Consider the following 26,806-nt stretch of genomic DNA (forward strand, 5'->3'; position numbering starts at 1 on the left):
ACACAAAATATCTTCCCCACACCTTGAAACACATCAACATTATAGTACAGGAACCACTCACTGCAGAAGGTGAGGGTAGAAAGAAGATCATTCCAAATTTTTAACTGAGACGCCAAAGACAATTTCCCTTTAAACTCCTAGAAGAATTTGTATTAGCGGCACTTCTTTCATCAGTTAAAGTGCAGAGAATCCCAGTCAATACATGGTGTAACGCTTTTCAACGAATCTGTATAATACATCAAGAGCTGAATAGGTAATGAGATCTCTGCGCTCCTCCAACTTTGGCCTCGCCAGCATCCCCAATTTTAATCGTTTTACAATCAGCAGCCGTGGACCCTCAGCTCTGGAATTCCCTCCCTACACCTCTCCAAATCTCTCTCCTCCTTTAAGACGCTTCTTAAAATTCACCACTTTGACCAAGTTGTTGGTCATCGCCCTAACATCTCCTTTTGTGACTCTGTGTCAAATTTTGTTTGACAACCCTCTTGCAAAGTGTCTATGTAAAGGTGCTATACAAATGCAAACTGTTATAAAAAGGCATGGGGCAAAAATTAGGTTTCTGGCCTGGTCCATGGAACTTAGCTGTCTTGAATATCTTTCCCCCAATATTTTTGAGAGATGCCCCTCTCCAGCAAAAACAAAACAAAGAACAAACAAAATTGAACTAATTTTGATAAAAGGTGATCAGCCTGAAACGTTAACCCTGTTTCTCTCTCTACAGATGCTGCCAGACCTGCTGAGTATTTCCAGAGTTTCCTGTTTCTACTTCAGGTTTCCAGCATCTGCTGTATTTTGCTTTTAAATAACTCCTCCAACAATTTTTGAGACAATCAAATCCTTATTTAGAAAAGTTCCAGAAGTATTTGTACTGAATGGTTTGGTCTCTCAAAACATCTGGTTGAGGCAATGCAACTAAAACCTGTACCATTACCATCAACCACTGGATCAGTGGGTAGTGCTCTCACCTCCAAATCAGAAGGTTATGGGTTCAAATCCCACTCCTGAGACTTGAGCACAAAAACAATCTGGTAATTTTTGCAGTGCTGTTTGTGGGATTGTGCTGAATGCAAATTGGCTGTTGCGTTTCCTACATTTTCAAGATGACTGCACTTCGATAAGCCTTTCATTGGTTGTAAAGCACTTTGGGACATCCCGAGGCTGTGAAAGGCGCTATAGAAATGCAAGTCTTTCTTTCTAATGCAAAAGCATTAGCAGCTCTCAGCAAAGTTAAAGTTAAACTTCAGAGATTGGCAAAGCACCAAATGTTGGGGGTTGGCCTTTTGATTAGAGAGAGGGGATGGAACATGATGATTATACTCGCATTACAGCCGGTACGATTTAATCCCAACTGCAGACAACTGCTCTTGTTAAGCTGAGGAGATGCCAATCATCATGACTGACTCATGATCTGTCCTGGAGAAAACTGACCTCTACAGATAAATTAAATCCCACCACAGAAACAGAGACCTATGCAGTTGGATAGTTCAAAGCCAGAAGCTGGAGAAATAGATTATCTGGCCATGATCTTATTGTTGTTTGTGGGATCTTGCTGTGTGGAAATTGGCTTGCTGCAGTTCCTACATTCAAACAGTGACTACACTTCAGAAGTACTTCATTGGTTGTGAAGTACTTTGGGATGTCATGGGGTTGTGAAGGACATTAGAGAAATAAAGCCTTTCTTCTTATTGGCATCAAGTGGGACAGCTTTTAAAATTAAGTTGTGAGTCATGGTAGTTTCCTTCTGCTTCTGAACATTTACGTTGACTCAAAGATAAAATTATGACCTTCCAAAACCTGCGACCTTTACCACCTCGAAGGACAAGGGCAGCAGATAGATAGGAACTCCACCACCTGTGAGGTCCCCTCCAAGTCACTCATCATCCTGACTTGGAAATATATTGGCCGTTCCTTCACTGTCACTGGGTCAAAATCCTGGAACTCCCACCCTAACAGCACTGTGGGTGTACCTACACCACATGGACTGCAGCGGTTCAAGAAGGCAGCTCACCACCACCTTCTCAAGGGGCAATTAGGGAAGGGCAATAAATGCTGACCCAGCCAGCGACACCCACATCCCATGGAAGAATAAAAAAAGTATGGTGATCTCTGAACAACCCTACAAAACCAAGACTAGAAACAAATATGGTATAAAACACAAGGTGACCAGACAGAATATATAGGAACATGGGAACAGGAGTAGCCTGCTACAGCATTCAACTGGATAATGGCTGATCTGTATCTGAATTCCATCTACCCTCCTTGGGTCCAGAGTCCTCGATCTCCTTCCCAGTACAAGTTTATCAATCTCTGTTTTGACATTTCCAATTGACCTCCAGCTTCAACAGCTTTTGGGGGAGAGAGTTCCAGATTTTAACCCCCCACCCTTTGTGTGAAGAAGTGCTTCCTGACATCACCCTGAATGACTTGGCTCTAATTTTAAGATTCTGCCTCCTTGTTCTGGGCACTCCCAGCAGAGGAAATAGTTTCTCTCTATCCACTCAACACGAGCAATACACAGAAGAGTTGAGACCCATTTGCTACAGTAATCCCCAGCTTCTCACATGGAGCGTGCCGCTCTGGGAACTTATTACTTTATCTGCTTTAACTCATGCAAACCAAATGCTGATATGACATCTACTTCTGAACTAGCAAATTCATCTCTGACATCTGATGACAGCCATTAAGTCTTTAACCTGTTTAAAAGCCAGACTCAAATGCTTTCAGACACCAGCCAATACCTCAATAGAAACTGCAAGCCCCGAGCTTCCTTTCATCAATCCCTAAGTGTACCTGGATGCCTGATGTTGTACTTCCGCAAACTGAGCGGCACATTACAGGGGCAGCTCATGAATAAAACAATGGTGCTTCACAGAAGCAAGCTTTGCATTAACCTTTCTCATCAGGAATGTCTGTTATTTACAGTAGCAAATCATAACCACATTTGGAAGAATTAAAGATTTTAAATAGGAGTCAAATATGACAGCAGAGGGAAATATGACAGCTTTGCAGAATTATACAAAATCCACAAATCACTATAGTCCCAACCAGTCTGAAGTACACACACTGGCTGTGCATACTCCAAATAACAAGGCCTAATTAATTTTGTTCCTGTCAAATTGTGTGTGCTTTGGGTATGGTTAATGCAAGAATACATTGCATCTTTTATTAAACTGAACTTTAACGCATAAAGTAAGTATTCATTTTTTCTTTAATCAGTGTAACTCCAAGAATCCACAGTCTTTTATTGCAGTACATCAGGTGCAAAAAGAAACGGCTTAGGTAAGTTACCGATGCAGTTAACTTGCTGCAGACATTAAATAATTCATATGGTCTGTCACATTAAAGAACTTCAATAAATCTTAAAATAAAGCAAATTCATAAATATTGATAATTTTGCAGATTGAAATTCTGACAAAAACTTATCACTATCCCAACAAATAAGAAAATGAAATTAACAGGCCCAGCAACAAAAGCTACTGTTTATTTTACAGTGGGTTAACTGTACATGCAGAACATCACAAAAATAAATAAGTTGAGAACGGGGAAGTAGGGAGCTCCTTGAGGTCTGAACAGGGACCAGTCACAGGGAATGTTATAGTCTTCCCTGCTCCTATCGTCTTTGGCATAACTGTTGTTGTTCATTATGAGAAACAATTACCAATGTTACTTAGAATAGCTATTTTAGGCATGTTCCAAAATTTTTTTGATGTGACAGATACCCTTCCAGCAAATGTAAAAATCAGAAACCGCAGTGCTAACTCTACTGCTTTTTAGTATTTCAAAATAAATATGCATGGACGACATCTGAAGTATTGTGCACAGTATTGGTCACCTTATTTAAGGAAGGATGTAAATGCTTTGGAAGCAGTTCGGGGAAGGTTTACCAGACTAATACCAGGAATGGGTGGGTTGTTTTATGAGGAAAGGTTGGACAGGTCAGGCTTATATCCGCTAGAGTTTAGAAGAGTAAGAGGCAACTTAGTTGAAACGTATAAGATCCTGAGGGGTCTTGACAGGGTGGATGTGGAGAAGATGTTTCCTCTTGTTGAGTAAATCTAGAACTAGGGGGTCACTGTTTAAAAATAAGGGGTCACCCACTTAAAACAGAGATGAGGCGAAATTTTTTCTCTTAGAGGGTTGAGAGTCTTTGGAACTCTCTTACAAGGCATTGGGAGCAGAGTCTGAATATTTTTAAGGCAGAGCTGGATAGATTCTTGATTAACAAGGGGGTGAAAGGTTATCGGGGGGGTAGGCAGGAATGTGGGACTGAGGTTACATTCAGATCAGCCATGATCTTATTGAATGGCGGAGCAGGCTCGAGGGGCTGAGTGGCCTCCTCCTGCTCCATGGTCCATATGTATGTTCGGTTCACGGTGGCAACTCACCACCACCTTCTCAAGGGAAATTAGGGACGGGCCATAAATGCCCCCACATCCCATGAATGAATATTTAAAAACGCACCTAGTTTTTCCCTTTTATGTCACCGCATTTTATTACACTCCTCAGCACCTTAACTAATCTTTTCCTTTTGCTCTCTCTCTAATTTAGCCTCTCCCAAGATTTCTACGATGATCAACTGCTAAAACAAAAGCTAATGCTCACCCAATCCCTAGTGCTTGTATTTTTTAGATCTTTGATACTTCTAAATGTTGACAGTGTCTTACATGATGAAGATAAAAACAAAAAACAGCGGATGCTGGAAATCCAAAACAAAAACAAAATTACCTGGAAAAACTCAGCAGGTCTGGCAGCATCGGCAGAGAAGAAAAGAGTTGACGTTTCGAGTCCTCATGACCCTCCCACAGAACTGAGTAAAATTAGGAGAGGGGTGAAATATAAGCTGGTTTAAGGTGGGGGGTGGGGGGAGGTGGTGTGGTCGTAGGGACAAGCAAGCAGTGATAGGAGCAAATCATCAAAAGATGTCACAGACAAAAGAACAAAGAGGTGTTGAAGGTGGTGATATAATCTAAATGAATGTTGTTAATTAAGAATGGATGGCAGGTCACACAAGGTACAGCTCTAGTGGGGGTGGGGTGGAAAGACTAACAGGGCATAAAAGGTATAGATTTAAAAATAATGGAAATAGGTGGGAAAAGAAAAATCTATATAAATTATTGGAAAAAACAAAAGGGAGGGGGAAGAAATGGAAAGGGGGTGGGGATGGAGGAGGGAGTTCAAGATCTAAAGTTATTGAATTCAATATTCTTGCGGACAGACCGCAGGTGTTCTGCAAAGCGGTCGCCCAGTTCGTGTTTGGTCTCTCCAATGTAGAGCATTGGGAGCAACGAATGCAGTAGACTAAGTTGGGGGAAATGCAAGTGAAATGCTGCTTCACATGAAAGGAATGTTTGGGCCCTTGGACAGTGAGAAGAGAGGAAGTGAAGGGGCAGATGTTGCATATTTTGCGTGGCCATGAGGAGGTGCCGTAGGTGGGGGTTGAGGAGTAGGGGGTGATGGAGGAGTGGACCAGGGTGTCCTGGAGGGAACGATCCCTATGGAATGCTGCCGGGGGGGTGAAGGGAAGATGCGTTTGGTAGTGACATCATGCTGGAGTTGGTGGAAATGGGGGAGGATGATCCTTTGAATGCGGAGGCTGGTGGGGTGATAAGTGAGGACAAGGGGGACCCTGTCATGTTTCTGGGAGGGAGGAGAAGGCATGAGGGCGGATGCATGGGAGATGGGCCGGACACAGTTGAGGGCCCTGTCAACGACCGTGGGTGGAAAACCTCGGTTAAGGAAGAAGGAAGACACGTCAGAGGAACTGTTTTCGAAGGTAGCATTATTAGAACAAATGCGACGGAGGCGAAGGAACTGAGAAAATGGGATGGAGTCCTTACAGGAAGCAGGGTGTGAAGAGCTGTAGTCGAGGTAGCTGTGGGAATCGGTGGGTTTGTAATGGATATTGGTGGACAGTCCATCACCAGAAATTGAGACAGAGAGGTCAAGGAAGGGAAGGGAAGTGTCAGAGATGGACCATGTGAAAATGATGGAGGGGTGGAGATTGGAAGCAAAATTAATAAATTTTTCCAAGTCCCGACGAGAGCATGAAGTGGCACCGAAGTAATCATCGATGTACCGGAGAAAGAGTTGTGGGAGGGGGCCAGAGTAGGACTGGAACAAGGAATGTTCCACATACCCCATAAAGAGACAGGCATAACTGGAGCCCAGGCGGGTACCCATAGCCACACCTTTTATTTGGAGGAAGTGAAAGGAGTTTAAGGAGAAATTGTTCAGTGTGAGAACAAGTTCAGCCAGACCGAGGAGAGTAGTGGTGGATGGGGATTGTTCGGGCCTCTGTTCGAGGAAGAAGCTAAGGGCCCTCAGATCATCCTGGTGGGGGATGGAGGTGTAGAGGGATTGGACGTCCATGGTGAAGAGGAAGCGGTTGGGGCCAGGGAACTGGAAATTGTTGATGTGACGTAAGGTGTCAGAGGAATCACGGATGTAGGTGGGAAGGGACAGAACAAGGGGAGAGAGAAGGGAGTCAAGATAACGAGAAATGAGTTCTGTGGGGCAGGAGCAAGCTGAGATGATCGGTTTACTGGGACAGTCCTGTTTGTGGATTTTGGGTAGGAGGTAGAAGCGGGCCATCCGAGGTTGGGTGACTATCAGGTTGGAAGCTGTGGGATGAAGATCTCCAGAGGAGATGAGGCCAGTGACAGTTCTGGAAACAATGGCTTGATGTTCAGTGGTGGGGTCATGGTCCAGGGAGAGGTAGGAGGAAGTGTCTGCGAGTTGACGCTCAGCCTCCGCGAGGTAGAGGTCAGTGTGCCAGACAACAACAGCATCACCCTTGTCAGCGGGTTTGATGACAATGTCAGGGTTGGACCTGAGAGAACGGAGTGCAGTAAGTTCTTTTGTCTGTGACATCTTTTGATTATCTGCTCCTATCACTGCTTGCTTGTCCCTATAACCACACCACCCACCCTCCCTCCCTCCCCCCCACCTTAAACCAGCTTATATTTCACTCCTCTCCTAATTTTACTCAGTTCTGTTGAAGGGTCATGAGGACTCGAAACATCAACTTTGTTCTTCTCCGCCGATGCTGCCAGACCTGCTGAGGTTTTCCAGGTAATTCTCTTTTTGTCTTACATGATGAAGTTGTTTCTGGACTTTAGTTTCTTAGCATCATACTAGGCATGTAGTAAACTGTGATCTCTAACTTTAGCCCAAACTCTCTGACCTAATGCTTTTCAAAAAATTATTGTAATTTTTTTTAAAGTTGGGTTTCCGACCCAATTTGAAAGCAGCCCACATCAACTTGTGCAATTATCCTGCTATTGAGAGAAGTACTTTGATTACTGCCACCTCTTCACAGTGTAGCTCTAACTGGGATACCACACCAGCATTACAAATAGAAACCCACATCCTACTGAAGCACTGGTGCACTGCACCCATTTGGCGCCTACAGTATACTTTCCGACAAACATTTGGGAAAAAATAAGTAGTACTACAAACCAAACACTTTTTCATTTTTGTCTTTATGTGGCTCATTTACCTGTGAAAAGGACCCATAAGACATAGGAGCAGAAGTAGGCCATTTGGCCCATCGAGTCTGCTTCACCATACAATGAGATCATGGCTGATCTGATAATCCTCAACTCCACTTTCCTGCCTTTTCCCCATAACCTTTGATTCCTTTACTGATTAAAAATCTGTCTATCTCAGCCTTGAATATACCCAATGACTCAGCTTCTACAGCCCTCTACGGTAAAGAATTCCACAGATTCTCTAGCCTCTCAGAAGAAATTCCTCCTCATCTCTGTCTTAAATGGGCGATTCCTTATTCTGAGATTATGCCCTCTGGTCCTGGACTCTCCCACAAGGGGAAACAACCTCTCAGCATCTACCCTGTCAAGCCCCCTAAGAATCTTATATGTTTCAATAAGGTCGCCTCTCATTCTTCTAAACTGCACTGAGTACAGGCCCAACCTACTCAACCCCTCCTCATAAGAAAATCCCTCTATACCCGGGACCAACCTAGTGAACCTTCTCTGGACTGCCTCCTTTGCCAATATATCTTTCCGTAGATAAGGGGACCCTCCCCAAACCTCTTTGCCTCACCCTACTCATTCAAGATCCTCCTCAAAACCTCTGTGACCTCTCTCTTGGCCGCTCCTGCTAGTCTCATTTCCTTTGGTTGAGTGTCCGTTTTTGTCTGATTGTCTGTTTCCATGATGTACCTTGTGACATTTTCCTGTGCCAAAGGCACTATTTCAATGCATGTTGTTGCTTGTTTTTTTTAAGTGTCTCATGTCTACAGCACTCCTGCAGTGCATGCTCACCCATAAGCATTGTCAATCCAATCTTCTAGCATTCTCTTTGTGGATTAGAAACATACAGTAGTACAGAACTCCAGTACCGCTGGGGAAAAAAAAAGACATTTTTGTCGAAGCTTTTCATCTTGCACTCATCAGGACACTTTGCAAGAAAGTACCAATGTCACGGGAAACAACATATTTATAAAGTACAGCATAAATGTGTTGATTCCTCTGACATTGGCATTTTCTTGCAAACTGTCCTGATGAGCGTTTCGACAAAAAAATGTCTTTTTTCAGCAACCTAGTGTATTTATTTCTCTTCTCACTACACCTCCTAGAATACGAAAGCAGAGCGGCTCTGTGTCTACCGGTAACACGATTTGATAATGTGGAGTCAGAGACCAAACTTACAATGCTGACTGCCCAGCATTTCACCGCACAGTTTGTGCAGCCCAGCTTTTCCCCCCTATCTTTCACCTTGTTATTCGAGGGGAAATGGTGCCATCCAGAGACCCAGGGTAATGTTCTGGGGATCTGGGTTCAAATCCCACCATGGCTAATGGTGAAATTTGAGGAAGGATGTAGTTGCATTGGCGGCGGTTCAGAGGAGGTTCACTAGATTGATTCCAGAGAAACGGGGCTTCCCTTTTGAGGAGAGATTGACCAATTTAGGCCTATACTCGCTAGAGTTTAGAAGGATGAGAGGAGATGTAATTGAGGTATATAAGATGCTAACGGGGATTGACAAAGTAGACTTGGAGCAGATGTTTCCCCTTGTGGGGAATTCTAGAACGAGAGGCCATAGTTTTAGGCTAAGGGGTGGTAGATTTAAATCAGAGATGAGGAGGAATTACTTTTCTCAAAGGGTCGTGAATCTGTGGAATTCACTACCTCAGAGTGCAGTGGATGCTGGGATGCTGAATAAATTTAAAGAGGAGATACTTAGATTTTTAATTAGTAACGGGTTGAAAGGTTATGGGGAGAGGGCGGGAAATTGGAGTTGAGGCCGAAATGAGCTCAGCCATGATCGTATTAAATGGTGGGGCAGGCTCGAGGGGCTGAATCGCCTACTCCTGCTCCTAGTTCTTATGTTTCTATGTAATGTCCTTACCTGGTCTGGCTGACTGACATGTGACTCCAGACTCGTAAATGCCCTCTGAGCAAGGGAAATTATGGATGGGCAATAAATGCTGGCGTAGCCAGCGATGCCCACAATCCATGAACGAATTTTTAAAAAAATCTGCCGTCCTTACTTGGTCTGGCGTACATGTGACTCCAGACCCACAGCAATGTGTTTAACTCTTAAGTGCCCTCTGAAATGCCGAGCAAGGCACTCAGTTCAAGGACAATTAGGGATTGGCAACAAATGTCGGTGACACCCACATCCCATGAAGAAATAAAGAGAAAAGACTTCTCAAGGCCACATCTTCCCTGCAGGATGATACCACAACATAGGGCTCCTCCATGGAAGAGACCCTGGATATTTGGGTGAGAAGTCAGGAGGAGTGCAAAACAGTTGGCCCAAACTTGTCCCTGTCCACATCTCCTGGATCAGGAGCAAGAATCCTCATTGTTATTTACCTTCTGAACCCAAGCATGCAGAAATCAGAAATGAAATCTTTACTGCAACCACATCTGTCGTTAGCTAACTTTGTGATCGAAATCCTTCCCAATATACATATCTCAGCTAACCAATAATCTATGTAATCGAGGCTGTCCTTTAATTTGAGGGTGACATCTACTCAGCATCATGGGTTTCTGCCCTGGGCCTTGATGTGACTGAACAGGTCAATTCTCGACCCACAGATCTTTGGCCACATGGGGGAAGGATGTCCCACACGTTAGTGGGATCAGGAGTGCAGGATTTGTTTCTTTTACTTTCCTTCTCTGCTGCCGCTCTGCCTCATCGTTAGGACTTTTGGACTCATCGCACAGCTTAATGGACGAGTTGTCGCCATTTTGAAACGACTGGTACCGATCTCCTCCCAGTCATTAATGTCAATGCTGTCGTGCTTCAGGGAGAGCTTCAGAGTGTCTTTGAAGTGTTTTCTTTGTCCTCCCCTGGAACTTTGGCCACTTGAGAGTTGAGAAAACAGGATCTGGCTGAGGAAACATTTTTTGATCATCCAGACACAGTGTCCAGTTCATCGAAGTAGATTTTTCAGCAGTTTAGCCTGAATGCTTGTGGAGAAGGCTTCAAGAAGGACACTAGTGTTTGTTTCATGGTCCTCCCATTGAATCTGGAGGATGTGGTGGAAACATTGCTGGTGGAATTTCTGTAGTGTTCTTATGTGTCGCTGATATAACAGTGCAGGTCTCACTGCCGTATAGGAGAGTGGTGACAGCAATTGCTCCGTACACAAGGACTTTTATTGACTTGCGGAGGTCTTTATTATTAAACACTCACTGCCGTAGCTTGTAGAAGGCTGAGCTAACACAGCTGATCCAGCGTTAGATCTCCTCGTCAATGGTGGCCTTTAAGAGAGGCCACTGCCAAGCTATGGGCTTAGCATATGCCAGGCTCTCTCCTCCAACATGTATGGAAGGTGGAGTATTTGGCTGACCGGGTCTGGGATGATACAGGAATTTTGTTCTGGCAGCAGCTGTAATCCATTAAGGCAAGTCCAAATTATAATGTTAGGAGAAGAAGGGTGAAAGTCCTTAATTTCCCATGGGGCACCACTTCTGTGTGACACTGCAACCTCATAGCTATGGCTCAATGAGGAGCACTCTCACTTGCTCGCAGTCAGAAGATTCTGAGTTCAAGTCCCACTCCAGAGGCTTGAGCACAAAATATAGGCTACACTTCTGGTGCTGCACCGAGGGAGCACAGCATTGTTGGAGGTCCCATCTTTCAGATGAGATGTTAAACTGAGGCGGCCCTCTGCCTTCTCAGTTGGACACAAAAGATTCGATGGCCAATATTTCAAGGTAGAGCAGGGCAGACCTCCCTGGTGTTCCAGTCAATATACATCCTTCAGTCAATGTCACTAAAACAGATAATCTGGTCATTATTGCATGGCTGTTTGTGGGATCTTGCTACGTGCAAATTTGTTGCTGCGTTTCCTACATTACAACAGTGACTAGACTTCGAAAGTGCTTCACCAACTTGTGAAGTGCTTCGGAACATCCTGAGGCTGTGAAAGGCGCTACAGAAATGCAAGTCTTTCTTTCTAATGCAAAAGTATTAGCAATTCTCAGCTAAGTTAAAAGGAGAAGCACTTAAGAGATTGGCAAAGCACCAAATGTTAAGGGTTGGCCTTTTGATTTGAGAGAGGGGATGGGACATGATGATTATACCCGTGTTGCAGCCCACATGATTTAACCCCAATTATAGACAAACGTTCCTGTTAGCTAAGGAGATGCCTCGATCATCATGACTGACCCATGGCTTGTCCTGGAGGCAACTGACCTCTTTCCAGATAGAATTAATTCCCGCTATGGTTGCACGGTTCAAAGCCAGAAGCAGGCTATGGCCTCAAAAACAGCTGAATTAGAGTTACTGCTTTCAGTAAAGAGTTAATGCTTAATACACAAAGAGTTATTATTACTGAAAAATTTTTGTAACACACATGTTGCCACTTGAATGCTTTGGAAGCTTAGTCTTAATTTTTTGAGTGCATCAGATTCATTAGGAATTTGATTATATTTATAGGATATTGCAGCAGCCACCTTAAGGAAGTCAAAATGATGATATTTAAAATAAGCAGCCAAAGTGACAAAACTTGCCTGATGGTTATTTACAGGGATGGTTACACTTACTTTCTTAATATCATCTAAGGTGTTAACCTCAGGAGAGAGTCCACCATGTACACACAGGAACTGTTGGTTCATCAGGGCAGCCAATGGGAGGCAGTCAAAAGCATCCATGCACGCATCATATATTCGTTCTGAATATTTAATTTTACCTATTGGACAGAAACAGATATCAGATTAAGAGTTACACTTTCCAAACTACAACTGCACCAAGATAAATATCATCAGTTCTAATGGAACCACGGAAATATAGCCAGGCACATCTGTGCCAATTCCTCGCAGAAGTTGAAATATAATCCCACTGCCTTGTTTCTTACCCAACAGTACTGCAACTTTCTCTGCTTAAAATGTTTATCCATTCGTCACTGAAAATGGCAAGGCTTTTGTCTCGATGACTGGCTGTGTTAACACCCAGGTGACGGACATATTTATCTCCGTCTCGAAGGATGAACATCACAACCAATGGTCTCGTGTGTGCGCTCTGCCCACATACAGGTCCTTGAGCGCTACCCGGCCCCCCATCACAACCAATAATGACCTCATGAAGACTCGATCACTCTGCACAGACCTGGTTTCATATTAGAAAAGGGTATGGGGGCACTGGAGGAGGCGCAAGAAAGATTTACAACGATGATACTAGAACTGAGTGGTTATAACCACGAGGGAAGATTGAACAGGCTGGAACTCTTTCCTCTGGAAAACAGAAGGTTGAGGAGTACCTGATAGAGGTCTATAAAATTATGAAGGTGTTTGAGAGGGTAGTGATGATGCTTCCACTTTTGGGGGCTAAAAACTAGAGATCATAAATGTAAGATAAGACTAATAAATCCAATAGGCAATTCAGGAGAATTTACCCAGAGTGTGGTAAGAATGTGGAACTTGATACTACAGGCAGTGGTTGAGGAAAATAACACAGAAACATTTTAATAAGAGACTGGATAAACACAAGGGAGAGAGGAATAGAAGGATATGTTGGTAGAGTGACCGGAAGAGGGGTGGGAGGAGGCTCTTGTGAAGCATGAACATAATATAAACTAATCTAAAATCTATCCAAAATTAAACAGTCAAACAAAATTGAAAACTCAACACATGGAGAGACTGCCAGATTATTTCAAGGGACATAAATTTTGCTGGTGAAACAGGGATAGGTTTTATCTCTTCTGGCTAATTAAAGATATCAGTAAGTAGAGAATTTCAGGCTTCGATGGATGAATGATACTTTTTTCCTGTTCAGCACACACTCATCAAGAAGGCAGATCAATGGCAGCCCTCAGACCTATGGCATTTTCAAAAAGTAATGAGCTAGGTCACTGCCTGAGTCACTCAGCATCAGGACATGCCCAAGATTGATGTTGAGGTGCTCCTTCCCAAGACAAGGCAAAATTCTTACTGTTTTTCTAGGGATCTAAAGCACTTCAATAGAAAATTATGTGAAGTGTAGGTTGGTAAAGATATAAATGAAAATAAATGCTTAAAAGTGAAGTAATTAAAGTTAGCACACAAGCCAGCTGTTATTTCACATTACTCTTATGTGTAAGGACAAAGGTAGCAATTAACAGCTGGTGATTAATGATAATGGACAACAACATATATTTATATAACACCTTTAACATTGTAAAACACTGCAAGGTGCTTCACAGATGCATTAGACAAAATTTGATATCAAGCCACAAAAGATTAGGACAGGTAGCCAAAAATTGATCAGAGAGGTAGGTTTTAAGAAGCATTTTAAAAGAGGAGAATGAGGCAGAGAGATTTAAGGAGGGAATTCCGGAGTTCATGGCTGCCAATTGTGGCATAATTAAAATCGGGTATGCACAAAAAGTCAATATAGGAGCGCTGCAGGGATTTGAGGGTTGTGGGGCTGGAGGAGGTTACAGAGTTGGGAGGAGTAAGGCCATGGAGGGACTTGAAAACAAAGAATGAGAATTTTAAATTCAAGATTTTTGTGGGGCCAGAACAAAATGCAGGTCAGCGAGTACAGGGAAACACTGATGATAAGTGATACAGTTCATAGGGAAGGAACTTTTCAAAAGGTTCAGGTCCCAGGGAGATTGTAGGGTCGCATAGACCAGCTGATCAGCATCATGCTAGATCATGATGTACACCATAAGTCATATCCCTTTGTCCCTTTGCACTCCAGATTTCTGAATTCTCTCCCCATTTAGAAAATAGTCTATGCCTCTATTCTTCCTACCAAAGTGCATGACCTCACACTTCCCCACGTTGTATTCCATCTGCCACTTCTTTGCCCATTCTCCTAACCTGTTCAAATCCTTCTGCAGCCTCCCCACCTCCTCAATACTACCTATCCCTCCACCTATCTTTGTATCATCTGCAAACTTAGCCAGGATGCCCTCAGTTCCTTCATCTAGATCATTATTGTATAAAGTGAAAAGTTGTGGTCCCAACACTGACCCCTGCGGAACTCCACTAGTCACCGGCGCCATCCTGAGAAGGACCCCCTTATCCCCACTCTCTGCCTCCTGCCAGACAGCCAATCTTCTATCCATGCTAGTACCTTGCCTCAAACACCATGGGCTCTTATCTTACTGAGCAGCCTCCTGTGCGGCACCTTGTCAAAGGCCTTCTGGAAGTCCAAGTAGATAACATCTATAGGCTCTCCTTTGTCTAACCTGCTCGTTACCTCCTCAAAGAATTCTAACAGATTTGTCAGGCATGACCTCCCCTTGATGAAACCATGCTGACTTTGCCCGATTTTACCATGCATTTCCAAGTATTCTGAAATCTCATCCTTAATAATGGACTCTAAAATCTTACCAACAACCGAGGTCAGGCTAATCGGCCTGTAATTTCCCGTCTTTTGCCTCACTCCCTTCTTAAACAGGGGGGTTACAAACAGTCGATTTGTTAATTCACACGAATGTTAGAATATAAGATAGATATTGTAAATCGTTTTATCTTTCTGAACTTGTGTAGTAAAGTTTATTTTTGTCTGGAATCTTGTGGCTTTATTCATGAGCAAGAGTCTTGAAACTCAATCTACGTTAAAAAACATTATTAGTCCCTAACCGGATTTCTCTACATAATCTGGATTTTGGCCAAGAATCATAACAAAGGACATTTTGGCCTTGGAGGGAGTGCAGTATAGGGTTACTAGAATGATAGGCTAGAAAGAGGAAACCTACTTCCACTAGCTGGGGAGTCCAGGGTTGAGGCATAAAGAGCAGAGCCAGACTCTTCAAAGTGAAATGGAGAAAGACTTTGTCAAACTCTGATGATCCATAAATGGCAATTGATGGTGGGTTAATTATCAATATTATCTCTGAGATCAATAGATTTTTGTTAGCCAAAGATACTAATGGATATGTGGCCAAGTCAGGTACATGGAGTTAGATCACAGATCGGACATGATCTCACTGAATGGCAGAACAGCCTCAAGGGGCTGAATGGCCTGTTCCCGTTACTATGTTCCTATAATTGTACAGATAACGACTCATGCCCTACCTTCTTAGAATGCCCGGAAAGGACCACAGGAGATAAAAGCTGGGGCAGTAATGACCTTCACTGGCACTGGCCATTCTGTTACTGGTCCTCACAGATCATTTTTGGAACTGACAACAAAACTTGAGTCACAGCCTTATAGCTGAGCTAAAGCTTTCTCTCACACTGTGGAATACACATTTCAAGCTCTTGTGGTATTATGTAATAAGTAGCAATGATTATTGTCTGTCCCACCATGTGGTCACAGTTGTAATGTAGGAAATGCTGCAACCAGTGCACAGCAAACCCCCACAAACAGCAATGTGATAATGACCAGATCACTTTTTTAAATGTTACTGGTTGAGGGACAAATATTGGCCAGGTCATCAGCGAGAACTCCCCAGCTCAGTCTCAAAGTAACATCCTAGAGTAATTTATGGTGCAGAAGGAGGCCATTTGGCCCATCAGGTCTATGCTGGCTCTTCTTGAAGCAATCCAGTCATCCCAACTTCACTCTATCCCCTAGCCCTGAACGTTTATTTCTTTCAAGTGGCCCATTCAATTTTCTTTTGAAATCACTGATTGTCTCTGTTCCCACCACAATCATGGGCAGCAACTTCTAGGTCATAACGACTCACATTCCCCTCGCATATCTTGCACAAAATCTTAAATCTGTGTCCCATGGTCCTTCTACCTTAAGGCCTTGTCTGCCTTATCTAAACTTGTCATTATCGTGTACACCTCTATCAAATCTTTGTGCCAAGGAGAAAAACCCCAGATTCTCCAACCTAACCTTGTAGCTAAAATCCACCCCTCCCTGGAGCCATTCTATTAAATCTATAAGACCATAAGACTTAGATGCAGAAGCAGGCCATTCAGCCCATTGAGTCTGCTCCACCATTTAATGAGATTATGCCTGATCTGATAATCCTCAACTCCACTTTCCTGCCTTTTCTCCATAATCTTTGATTCCCTTACTGATTAAAAATCTAATTATCTCAGCCTTGAAGGTACTTAACGATCCAACCTCTACAGCCCTCTGTGGTAAAGAATTCCACAGATTCACTACCCCGAGAGAAGAAATTCCTCCTCATCTCTGTTTTAAATGGGTGCCCCCTTACTCTGAGATTATGCCTTCTGGCCCTAGGCTCTTCCACAAAGGGAAACAACCTCTCAGTATCTATTCTGCCAAGCCCCCACCAAGAATCTTATATGTTTCAATAAGGTCGCCTCTCATTCTTTTAAACTCCAATGAGTACAGGCCCAACCTATTCAACCTTTCTCATAAGAAAATCTCTCCATCCCTGGGATCAACCTAGTGAACATTCTCTGGACTGCCTCCAATGTTAGTATATCTTTCCTCAGATAAGGGGACTAAAACTGTTCACAGTATTTTAGGTGTGGTCTAACTAGTGCCTTGTATAGCTTTAGCAAGATTTCCTTATTTTTATACTCCATTCCCTTTGAAATAAAGGCCAACATTCCATTTGCCTTCCCTATTACCTGTTGAACTTGTCTGTTAGCTTTTTGGGATTCATGCACGAGGACTCCCAAATCCCTCTGTGCTGCAGCTTTCTGCAGTCTTTCTCCATTTAAATAATATTCAGCTCCTCTATTCTTCCTGCCAAAGTGCATAACCTCACATTTTCCCACATTATATTCCATCTGCCTAGTTTTTGCCCATTCACTTAACCTGTCTATATCCCTCTGTAGACTCCTTGTGTCACCCTCATCAATTGCCTTCCCACCTATCTTTGTGTCATCTGCAACTTGATGATAGTACATTCACTTCCCTCATCCAAGTCATTAATATATATTGTAAATAACTGTGGCCCCATCACTGATCCTTGTGGCACTCCACTAGTTACAGGTTGCCATCCCAAAAATGCCGCTCCCCCCCCCGCCTTATCCTAACCCTCTCTCTCTCCTATAAGTTAGCCAATCCTCTATCCATGCTAATAAACTACTCCCAACGCCATGGGCTCATATCTTATTAAGTAGCCTTATGTGTGGTACCTTATCGGATGCCTTTTAGAAATCCAAATATATTACATCTACTGGTTCCCCTTTATCTATCCTGCTTGTTACCTCCTCAAAAGAATTCTAATAAATTTGTCAGACATGATTTCCCCTTCATGAAGCCATACTGACTCTGCTTGATTATATTATGCATTTCTAAATCCTCTGCTATTACATCCTTTATAATAGACTCCAACATTTTTCCAATGTCAGATATTAAGTTAACTGGCTAAAAGTTACCTGTTTTTGTCTCCCTCCCTTTTTGAATAAGGGTGTTACATTGGCCATTCTCCAATCCTCTGGAATTTTTCCAGAATCCAAGGATTCTTGGAAGATTACTACCAGTGCATCCGCTATCTCTGTAGCTACTTCCTTTAATATCCTAGGATGCAACCCATCAGGTCCAGGGGACTTATCGGCCTTTAGCCCCATTAGTTTCTCTAGTACTTTTTCTCTTGTGATAGTTATTGTATTTATTTCCAACCCTCACTATTTCCCCCTTGATTATTTAGTATTTTTGGAATGCTATTAGTGTCTTCTATCGTGAAGATTGAAGCCAAGTATTTATTCAGCTCCTCTTACATTTCCTGGTTCCCCATTATTATTTCCCCAGCATCATTCTCTAAGGGGCCTATATTCACTTTGGCCTCTCTCTTCCTTTTCATATATTAAAAGAAGCTCTTACTGTCTGTTTTTATATGACTTGCTACTTTACCCCCAAAGTTTATTTTCTCCCTCTTTTTTTTGGTCATCTTTTGTTGCTTTTTAAAACTTTCCCAATCCTCTGACTTACCACAACCTTTGCCACATTGTATGTTTTTTCTTTCAATTTCATACTGTCCTTAACTTCCTTGGTTAACCCTGGCTGGTTTATCCCTTTCCTTGAATCTTTCTTCCTCACTGGGATATATCTTTGTTGACAGTCATGAACTATTTTCTTAAATGTCTGCCAATGTTCATCAACTGTCTTTTCTGCTAAACTCCTTTCCAGCTGTTTCCCTTAGTTGAAGGGTCAGTCTCAAGGGGGCATAAGTTCAAGGTGAGGGGCAGGAGGTTTAGGGGGGATGTGAGGAAGAACTTTTTTACCCAAAGGGTGGTGACGGTCTGGAATGCGCTGCCTGGGAGGGTGGTGGAGGCGGGTTGCCTCACATCCTTTAAAAAGTACCTGGATAAGCACTTGGCACGTCATAACATTCAAGGCTATGGGCCAAGTGCTGGTAAATGGGATTAGGTAGGTAGGTCAGGTGTTTCTCATGTGTCGGTGCAGACTCGATGGACCGAAGGGCCTCTTCTGCACTGTGTGATTCTGTGAATATTAAGTTCCCAGCTTTGATCTCCTTGTAACCATGTTTCCGTAATGGCTATAAGATCATACCCATTAGCATCTATTTGTGCCGTTAATGCATTCATTTTGTTCTGAATTCTATGTGCATTTAAGTAAAGAGCCATTAATTTAGCCTTTTTACCATTTTTTCCCCTTTTGACCCTATTTGCTGCTTTTTTTAATGTTTGTACACTCTGTCCCTTCCTGTCTCCTCTTAAGGACCCTCACATCCTTCCTAAAGTGTCATGACCAGAGCTGGATGCAATGTTCTAGTTGGGGCCCAACCAGAGCTTTATAGAAGTTTCAGCATAACTTCCTGCCTCTATTTATGAAGTCCAAGGTCCCATATGCTTTGCTAACCACTCTCTCAACATATCCTGCCATCTACATCCCCAGATCCTTTGACCCTGAACACGTTTTAGATCTGTATTAGGTCTGTATATGCTTCCTATCCTTTCTGCCAAAATGCTTCACTGCACATTTCTCTGTATTCAATTTCATCTGCTACTTGTCAGCCCATTCTATTAGCCTATCTCTGTCCTTTTGCAGTCATTTAACATTATCCTCACTGTGTCGTGAGATTTAACAGGACTGACCACCACAAGGCACAAAAAATCATTTATTTTGGGGCTGGCATTCAAACATGGGAGGGAAAAGTTTTGAATGAAAATGGGAATTTCTGTTCTCTATTCCTTTCACTCACTTGTTTAGTTGCATTAATTTTTAATTAGAAGTTTATTCACAGATGAAAACATAGTCCCAGGTGAGCCTATAAAAGGTCAATGACTTTAACTGGAGACATCTGCTGATTTTGATGGAAATATTTTAGATAACTTTGGGTCTGATGCATGTGCCTATTTATTGAAAGTTATTTTATTCCACACATCGTGAATATTTATAATGAGGAGGGGCTAAATGACGAACTTCCCAGTCAAAACATTTTGTCAAGCTTTCTAATTTTGTAGAAGACAACCATTAGCTTGCAGTATAATGCATTCTGGTGTTTTCCATTTTAAACCTCCTCCAACCCTACAACCTTCTAAGGTATCTGCTTATCTCCAATTCTGGCCTCGAGCACCTCCACTTTCCTTCCCATCCCCCATTGGTTGCCCTACCTTCAACTATCTAATTCCTAACCTTTGGAATTCCCTCCCTAAACCTCCCCCATTCTCTCCCCTCCTTTAAGATGTTTTCTGTTATGGCTCGGTAGCAAGCTACATTAAAGGTGCTACAGCAGCAAACCTATTCAGATTCCAATGCAATAATTGATACCCAGGGGGTTTTATAAAAATGACAAAGTTGGATTGGCACTATTGCTGATCAGTGAGATTTGGAAGATGAATGAGACCGTAGCTGCAAGCAAATTTCAACTTAGTTTTGTGAGAATGTGACTTGGCAGCAAAACGACGAATACTCACAAGGCTCCTGCAGGCAGCTTAAACATTCTAACATGCAGGAGGAAGCCAAGCAAACTACGTACCACTGTGAACGTTCTTCATAACTACAACATGGAAACTATGGCAAGATACCCACACCATCACATTCTTTCTGATAAATAAGGTAGTTCTCGAGCACCTTTCTATATGATGACAGTCCTTGAGCACGGGAGCCAATTTGTTGGAAGCAAAAGTGATGTTGACACCTTCATCTCTGACAGGACGTTATGAAGCGCTTCACACTCACAGGGAGACAGCATTTTCCAGTGTCAACAATCTGACAGATTTTTTTCCTTATTTCTTTGCCACGAATTAAGTTTTTATCACACATGGCCAACACCGCTGTCCTCTCTCGCATCTTTTGTGTCAGTTACACTCAAAAACAGATGCACTGTTTCAAACTTAACAGACTGAAGCTGAGGTACTCAAAAATCTGGCAGCCGTGGTTTTAAAATGCAACGCATCACGTAACCTCCAAAACTAAAACAAGGCTTTAGAAGAGGTTTTGTGGGGACACCACCAGTTACTTCAAACTGTGCTTTTAAGACTTTTTTTGTGCGCTGTACAGCATTAGCATGTTACAGAAACACACAGCATGTTAGGGCAGCATTGAGTCCATTGTGTCTGTGCCTGAGTTTTGAAAAAGATATCCAATTGGTTCCACATCCCTGCTTTCCCTATAGCTCTGCTATTGTTTCCCCTTCAAGTATTTATCTAATTTTCTTCTGAAAGTTACTACTGAATCTGCTTCCACCGCCCTCACAGGCAGCACATTCCAGATCACAACAATTCGCTGTGTAAAAAAAAAAATGAATTCTCATCTCCCCATCTGCCCTTTTTGTCGATTGCCTTTAATCTGTGTGCTCTGGTTACCAAACCTCCAACCAGCGGAAACAATTTTTCCTTACTAATTAAAACCCCTCAGTTTTGAACACCCCTATCAAATCTCCCCTCTTAACCTTAGGTAAAAACAAAGAACTGCGGATGCTGGAAATCCAAAGCAGAAACAGAAATCCTGGAAAAACTCAGCAGGTCTGGCAGCATCGGCAGAGAAGAGCAAAGTTGACGTTTTGAGTCCTCATGACCCTTCAACAGAACTAACTACCACCACCCCCCCCCGAACTTCTCTCCCCCCACCACCTTAAACCAGCTTATATTTCACCCCTCTCCTATTTTTACTTAGTTCTGTTGAAGGGTCATGAGGACTCGAAATGTCAACTTTGTTCTTCTCCGCCGATGCTGCCAGACCTGCTGAGTTTTTCTAGGTATTTCTGTTTTTGTTCCCCTTAACTTTCCCTGCTCTAAGGAGAACGGTCCCAGCTTCTCCAGTCTCTCTCGACATGAACTGAAGCCCTTAATCCCTGGAACCATTTCTGGTAAATCTCCGCTCCCCTTCCAAGCTCTTGACATCTTCTCTGAAGTGTGGTGTCCGGAATTGGACACAATACCGCAGCTGAGGCCTAACCAGTGATTTATAAAAGTTTACCCTATCGACACTGATTCTGATCATTAATCTTGGGTCACTGCAGAAGCATTCTTTACCCAATAGGAATGAGGTACAATTCATACTCACATTCCTGCTTAAAAGTGAAATATTCCGTCAAGTGCCGACATTCATGGTTTCCACGGAGTAAAAACAATGTTTTTGGATATAAGATTTTCAAGGCCCAAAGGTATAACACACACTGAAAGGTAAGAGAGAAAATAAGTGAATTACAGATAATATCATCAAAGAGATTGTACACATTACTGAGCAGAGTCAACTTAGCTCACAACAGGAAAATATGACCAAAGATCCACTTATCTCATTGTACACCAATGCGGGTTGCTTTTTCATGTCAATCTTAGGGCACAATTGCAAACTTTTTTTTTTGGAAAACCTATTGGAGTGATATACTGTCACCCAGGATCAAAAGGATCAGAAAAATATCAAGGCAAATGTCCCTGGGCACCACAACCAAATCTACCGCTTTGACTAAATCTTTGGTCAGCGGTCTGTAACATTGCCATATGTAACTCACTGCCAAACTTTGCTTAATAACGCTCCTGTGAAGTAGGTTGGGGTGCTTCACTAGTTAAAGTCACTATATAAGTGCGAGCAGTGGGGTTTTTCAATATGGCTGTGTTTCAAAATGATTATTTCAATTACAATTCATACACTTTCCCCATTTGAGTTGATTCTATGAGCTGGTTTTACAAATTATTAGCTTTTCATGAAGAAGCCTTATTTGACTGCACAGGAGCAACTGCTCAAATTCTTTACTCTTTCATAAAACAGATTACTGCAGGGGTAGGAATTAATCACATTCCTTCTCTCACCTCGGCAAAATTAAATCAAATGGAAGTGATGGAACGTCTAGGGGATTGTTTCCAGTACAAATTTATCATGGAGTGTCTGTGGCACAAACAATTGATTTAATCTGATTTCAATTTTGTCTAATAGATACTGGCTGCACATTGCGACACCACTATTCCCGACCCAAATGGAGATGATTGGATAATTCCCCTATTAATCACGCCTGGGGACAGCACTGTGTAACTAACTGCAATTGATTTTACACACACATATAACTTGTATATGTAACTATCCTCCACTCACTGCACTTTGTCAAAGAGATAATCCTGTATCTCCTGTAGTTATGATCAGGTGTTTTAATTTTTGCTGTAGTTCAAAGAGACACTTTTTAAATAGATTCAGTATACTGTTTGTTTGAGTGTGTTGTTTAAGTAGACTCTGTAGCTCATTTGTTCTGATGCGCTGTTTAAAATAGACTCTGCAGACTGTTCCAGTGTGCTGTTTAAATAAACTCTGCAGACTGCTCTAGTGTGCTGCATAAATAGACTCTGCAGACTGTTCTAGTGTGCGGTTTAAATAGACTGTTGCTGAGTAAAGACACTCTGTTGACAAGTTGCAGAAATATGCTGAGTAAATAGATTCTATTTGCTGTAAGACCCATCATGTCCAATATATTGGTTGACAGATGCATCAATGTACAATCTGGATGTTTGCTGATTTATAGAGCTGACCTGATCTGACCTGATTAATCACTATCTGTATTCTGCCTGAATATCACACAAGATGCAACATCCTCAGATGTGATGCTTTGGAAGTGTGACATGTTTAAAGGCAATAAACAACATACACGTACTGGGTGCAGCGCTTTTAATGATATATAAAGAGACTCATTGAGTAAGCAGGGCATGATAGCATTTCACATTTCATGCAGATATCTTAGACTCCTACTGACCCTACCCTTCAGTATCTTAATTAGACAGAAAAATACACCTTGAAGTGTGGTTTCTGAGCAGGCAAAACCCAGAGTCTCAGACTAGAGAGAAGTAATTAGCCTGACTAGATGAAGGTTGCTCAAATGAGCAAGAAGTCATTAAACGAGGGGCTTCAAGTGAACTCAATTTCTAATGCACATGTTAATTTTAGTTCCCACATGGTCTTGGGCCGAGTCTAATATATCAGTCACCCCAATCTTACCTATGAAAGCTTGTTTTCAAATCACAATAGGGACAGAAATAATCTTAATTGTCTGCATTCACTTGGTTTTTGAGGTCCTGTGGAAACTCAAGAACCTTCCCCTCCCTCACCTAGTAAATCAGAGGACCTTCCTTACCACCCACTACACGCTAATCAGAGGGACTCTGCCCAAACCCCCAGATGTAACTCAGAGGGATGCTCACCCCCTCCTCTGGTAAGTTATTAAATGAGGAGGAACAATCCTATTGCTATTGTCTATTTGTGTTTGAGAGTACAGTACATGCACTATCAGCGGGATTACTGGCTGGAGGTTTCTTCGGAGCCCATTAGTGTGCATTAGCATCTCGAGAAAGACGGTTCTTAATGTAGAATGCTTCAAGTATCAACTGTGTATTTTAATTAAGCTCCCCAGTGTCAGGTTTAATAATCTTTGAAGACAGTTCCTATCCTCCTGCCAGTAATGTCATCCACTGCTGCGTAAACAAAACTTTTTTTAATATAAGGGGCAATTAAAAAAAAGCTTTTGTAAAATTCTATTATTTTTAAAATATAGTAACCAGGACATCCCATAAGATTCATGCTTGAAAGTTTAATGACATCAGACATTGTGCAGTGAGCAACTATCAAGCAAAGCTCTAGATGTTAACTATTGTGATACTGAACGGATGTTCCAAAGTGCTTCAGAATCACATCATTCCCCTAAATCAAAGATACTTGCATTTATTTAGCACCTTTCACAATCTCAAGACATCCCAAAGTGCTTTACTGACAACAAAGTGAATTGCTGATACGGAGAGGCAGTATAGATACAATGGGCCAAATGGCCTCCTTCTACACTGTAATGAGCCTGCGAAGTGTATTCTAAGATGGTGGTGGAATGGGAATTATCAGCCTCGTCTCCTCTGCACCTATCTCGCTCTCCCCATGGAATACAATCCCTCACACTCATTTCATTGCTGAACTAACCTCTGTCCACATAGTCGCCAAGGAAGAGGTAGTGAGTAGATGCTGGAGATTCTTTGAAATGTACTCACTGGTAGGTAACATCACAATAAATCTGCTCATAGTAAGCTCCCACAAACAGCAATGAGGTAATGACCAGGTAATCAGCTTTTAGTGATGTTAATTGAGGAATAAAATATTGACCCTGTAATGTTATTTCAGAGGAACAGGGAACTTATCCTGTACAATATTTATCTTTCAACCAGTATCAGTAAAACAGATGATGTATTGATTATTAATTTGCTATTTGTGGGGTCTGATTGTGTGCAAATTGGCTGCTGTATTTTCTACTTTACAACACCAAGTATACTTCTAAAAGTACTTTGTTGACGCTAAAGCACTTTACGACGTTCTGAAGTTTGAAAGAGGCTGTATATAAAAGGATTTTGTCCAGTGCAACTCAAAGACAACACAGAGAGGACAGGACAAAGGCATGGTGACATAGACAAAGAAACGACCACAAGCTAAACAGCGGTCATAACGTAGAAAAACATCCCCGGATGTTTCACTGAATTATGAAAAAAATGAACTTGGGGGAAAAAAAGGAGACTTTAGAAGAGATGAGCAAAAGCTTAGACAAAGCGGTGACATTTAAAAGGCATGTCCTAATGGGAGAGGGGAACGGTGGAAGGTTGGGGGAATTGCTGAGCATGGGACACTTGGTGGCTGAAAGTCTGACTGTCAATCGTGGGTGAAAGCAAGGATGGAATTGTCAGAGGCAGATGTTAGAAAAAAGAACTTCGAGCCAACATCAATCAGCAAGGGTGGGAGACGAGAACGTAGAGCACAAAAACACACCTGAGAAGGGCAATACTTGTTCAGTTTTGCACTCCAGCATTATTTTAGAATATGACTTATTCTAACCCTATCAACAATAACTTGCACCATGCCTGCAACATAGCAAAACATCTCAAGGTGCTTCACAGGAGCATTATTCAAAGCAAAATTGACAACGAGCCACATTAAAGAGATAATAGGACAGGTGACTAAATTCCTGGTCAAAGAGGCAGGTTTTAAGGAGCAATTTAAGCAAGGAAAGAGAGGTGGAGAGGTTTAGGGAGGGAATTCCAGTGCTTAGGGCCCAGGCAGCTGAAGACACGGCCACCAATGGTGGAGTGATTAAAACTGGGGATGTGCAAGAGGCCAGATTTGGAGATATTTCAAAGGGCTGTGGGGCTTGAGGAGACTTCAGATATAGGGAGGGGCAAGGCCACGGAGGGATTTGAAAACAAGGATGAGAACTTATAAATCAAGGTGTTGTCAGACCAGAAGTCAACATAGGTCAGAGAGCACCAGTGTGCTGGGTGAATGGGTAATGGCGTGAGTTCAGATAAGGATTGCAGAGGTTTGGTTGAGTTTGAGTTTATAGAGGGTGCAAGACTGGAGGCCACCTAGCAGAGTATGGGAATACTCAAATCTGGAGCTAAAAAGGCATGGATGAAACCTCAGCAGATAAACTGAGACGGGGATGGAGCTGGGAGATTATCAGCCTCGTCTCCTCTGCACCTGTCTCCCTCTGCCCATGGAATACAATCCCTCACACTCACTTCAATGCTGAAATAACCTCTGTCCACATAGTCGCCAAGGAAGAGGTAGCGAGTCGATGCTGGAGATCCACCAACTTCAAACAGCTTCATCAGATCGAAGAACTGACCATGGATATCACCACAAACTGAAAGAGATGAACAGAAAGATTTAGGTTCTTGGTCCTACCTCCTCATGCAATCGAGTAAAAGCTTCCCTGCTCAGTTATATTATTTGTGCACAAAATTCAGATAAAGTTATTTCATAAGTTGGTAACTAGTTGACTCAAAACAATTAGAAATATGGAATTAGAAATGCTACGCGATGTTGGCAGATCATGGGATCTCTAGGGTACTGTACCCCAAACAGCTCAAGTATATACCCCAAGGGATTGATGGCAGATATACCTGCCACTAAGTATTATAGAGAACAGATTTTTGAGACTAGCAGGAGCTCCATTCTTCATTAGATAATGTTTAGAATCTGACAGTACAGTACAAACCATGATACATTTCCTAATGTCCCCAAATCCACAACAGTGACTACACAT

At 42.4% G+C, this 26,806-nt stretch overlaps 1 protein-coding gene across 2 annotated transcripts in view; it reads right to left on the reverse strand.

Moving 5' to 3' along the window:
* Positions 1-26,806, reverse strand: part of LOC121277620 (serine/threonine-protein phosphatase 2B catalytic subunit alpha isoform) — a 356,398-nt gene that overhangs the window by 119,412 nt on the left and 210,180 nt on the right. For both annotated transcript variants that reach the window (XM_041187189.1, XM_041187182.1), the window contains exons 3-5: positions 26,280-26,404; positions 21,814-21,925; positions 12,024-12,169 (exon numbers count right to left, since the gene is read on the reverse strand). In XM_041187189.1, coding sequence (XP_041043123.1) covers positions 12,024-12,169; positions 21,814-21,925; positions 26,280-26,404 — 383 coding nt within the window. The remainder of the gene's footprint in view (positions 1-12,023; positions 12,170-21,813; positions 21,926-26,279; positions 26,405-26,806) is intronic.

Source organism: Carcharodon carcharias, chromosome 1 (genome assembly GCF_017639515.1).
Source record: "Carcharodon carcharias isolate sCarCar2 chromosome 1, sCarCar2.pri, whole genome shotgun sequence".
Lineage (NCBI taxonomy): Eukaryota > Metazoa > Chordata > Chondrichthyes > Lamniformes > Lamnidae > Carcharodon > Carcharodon carcharias.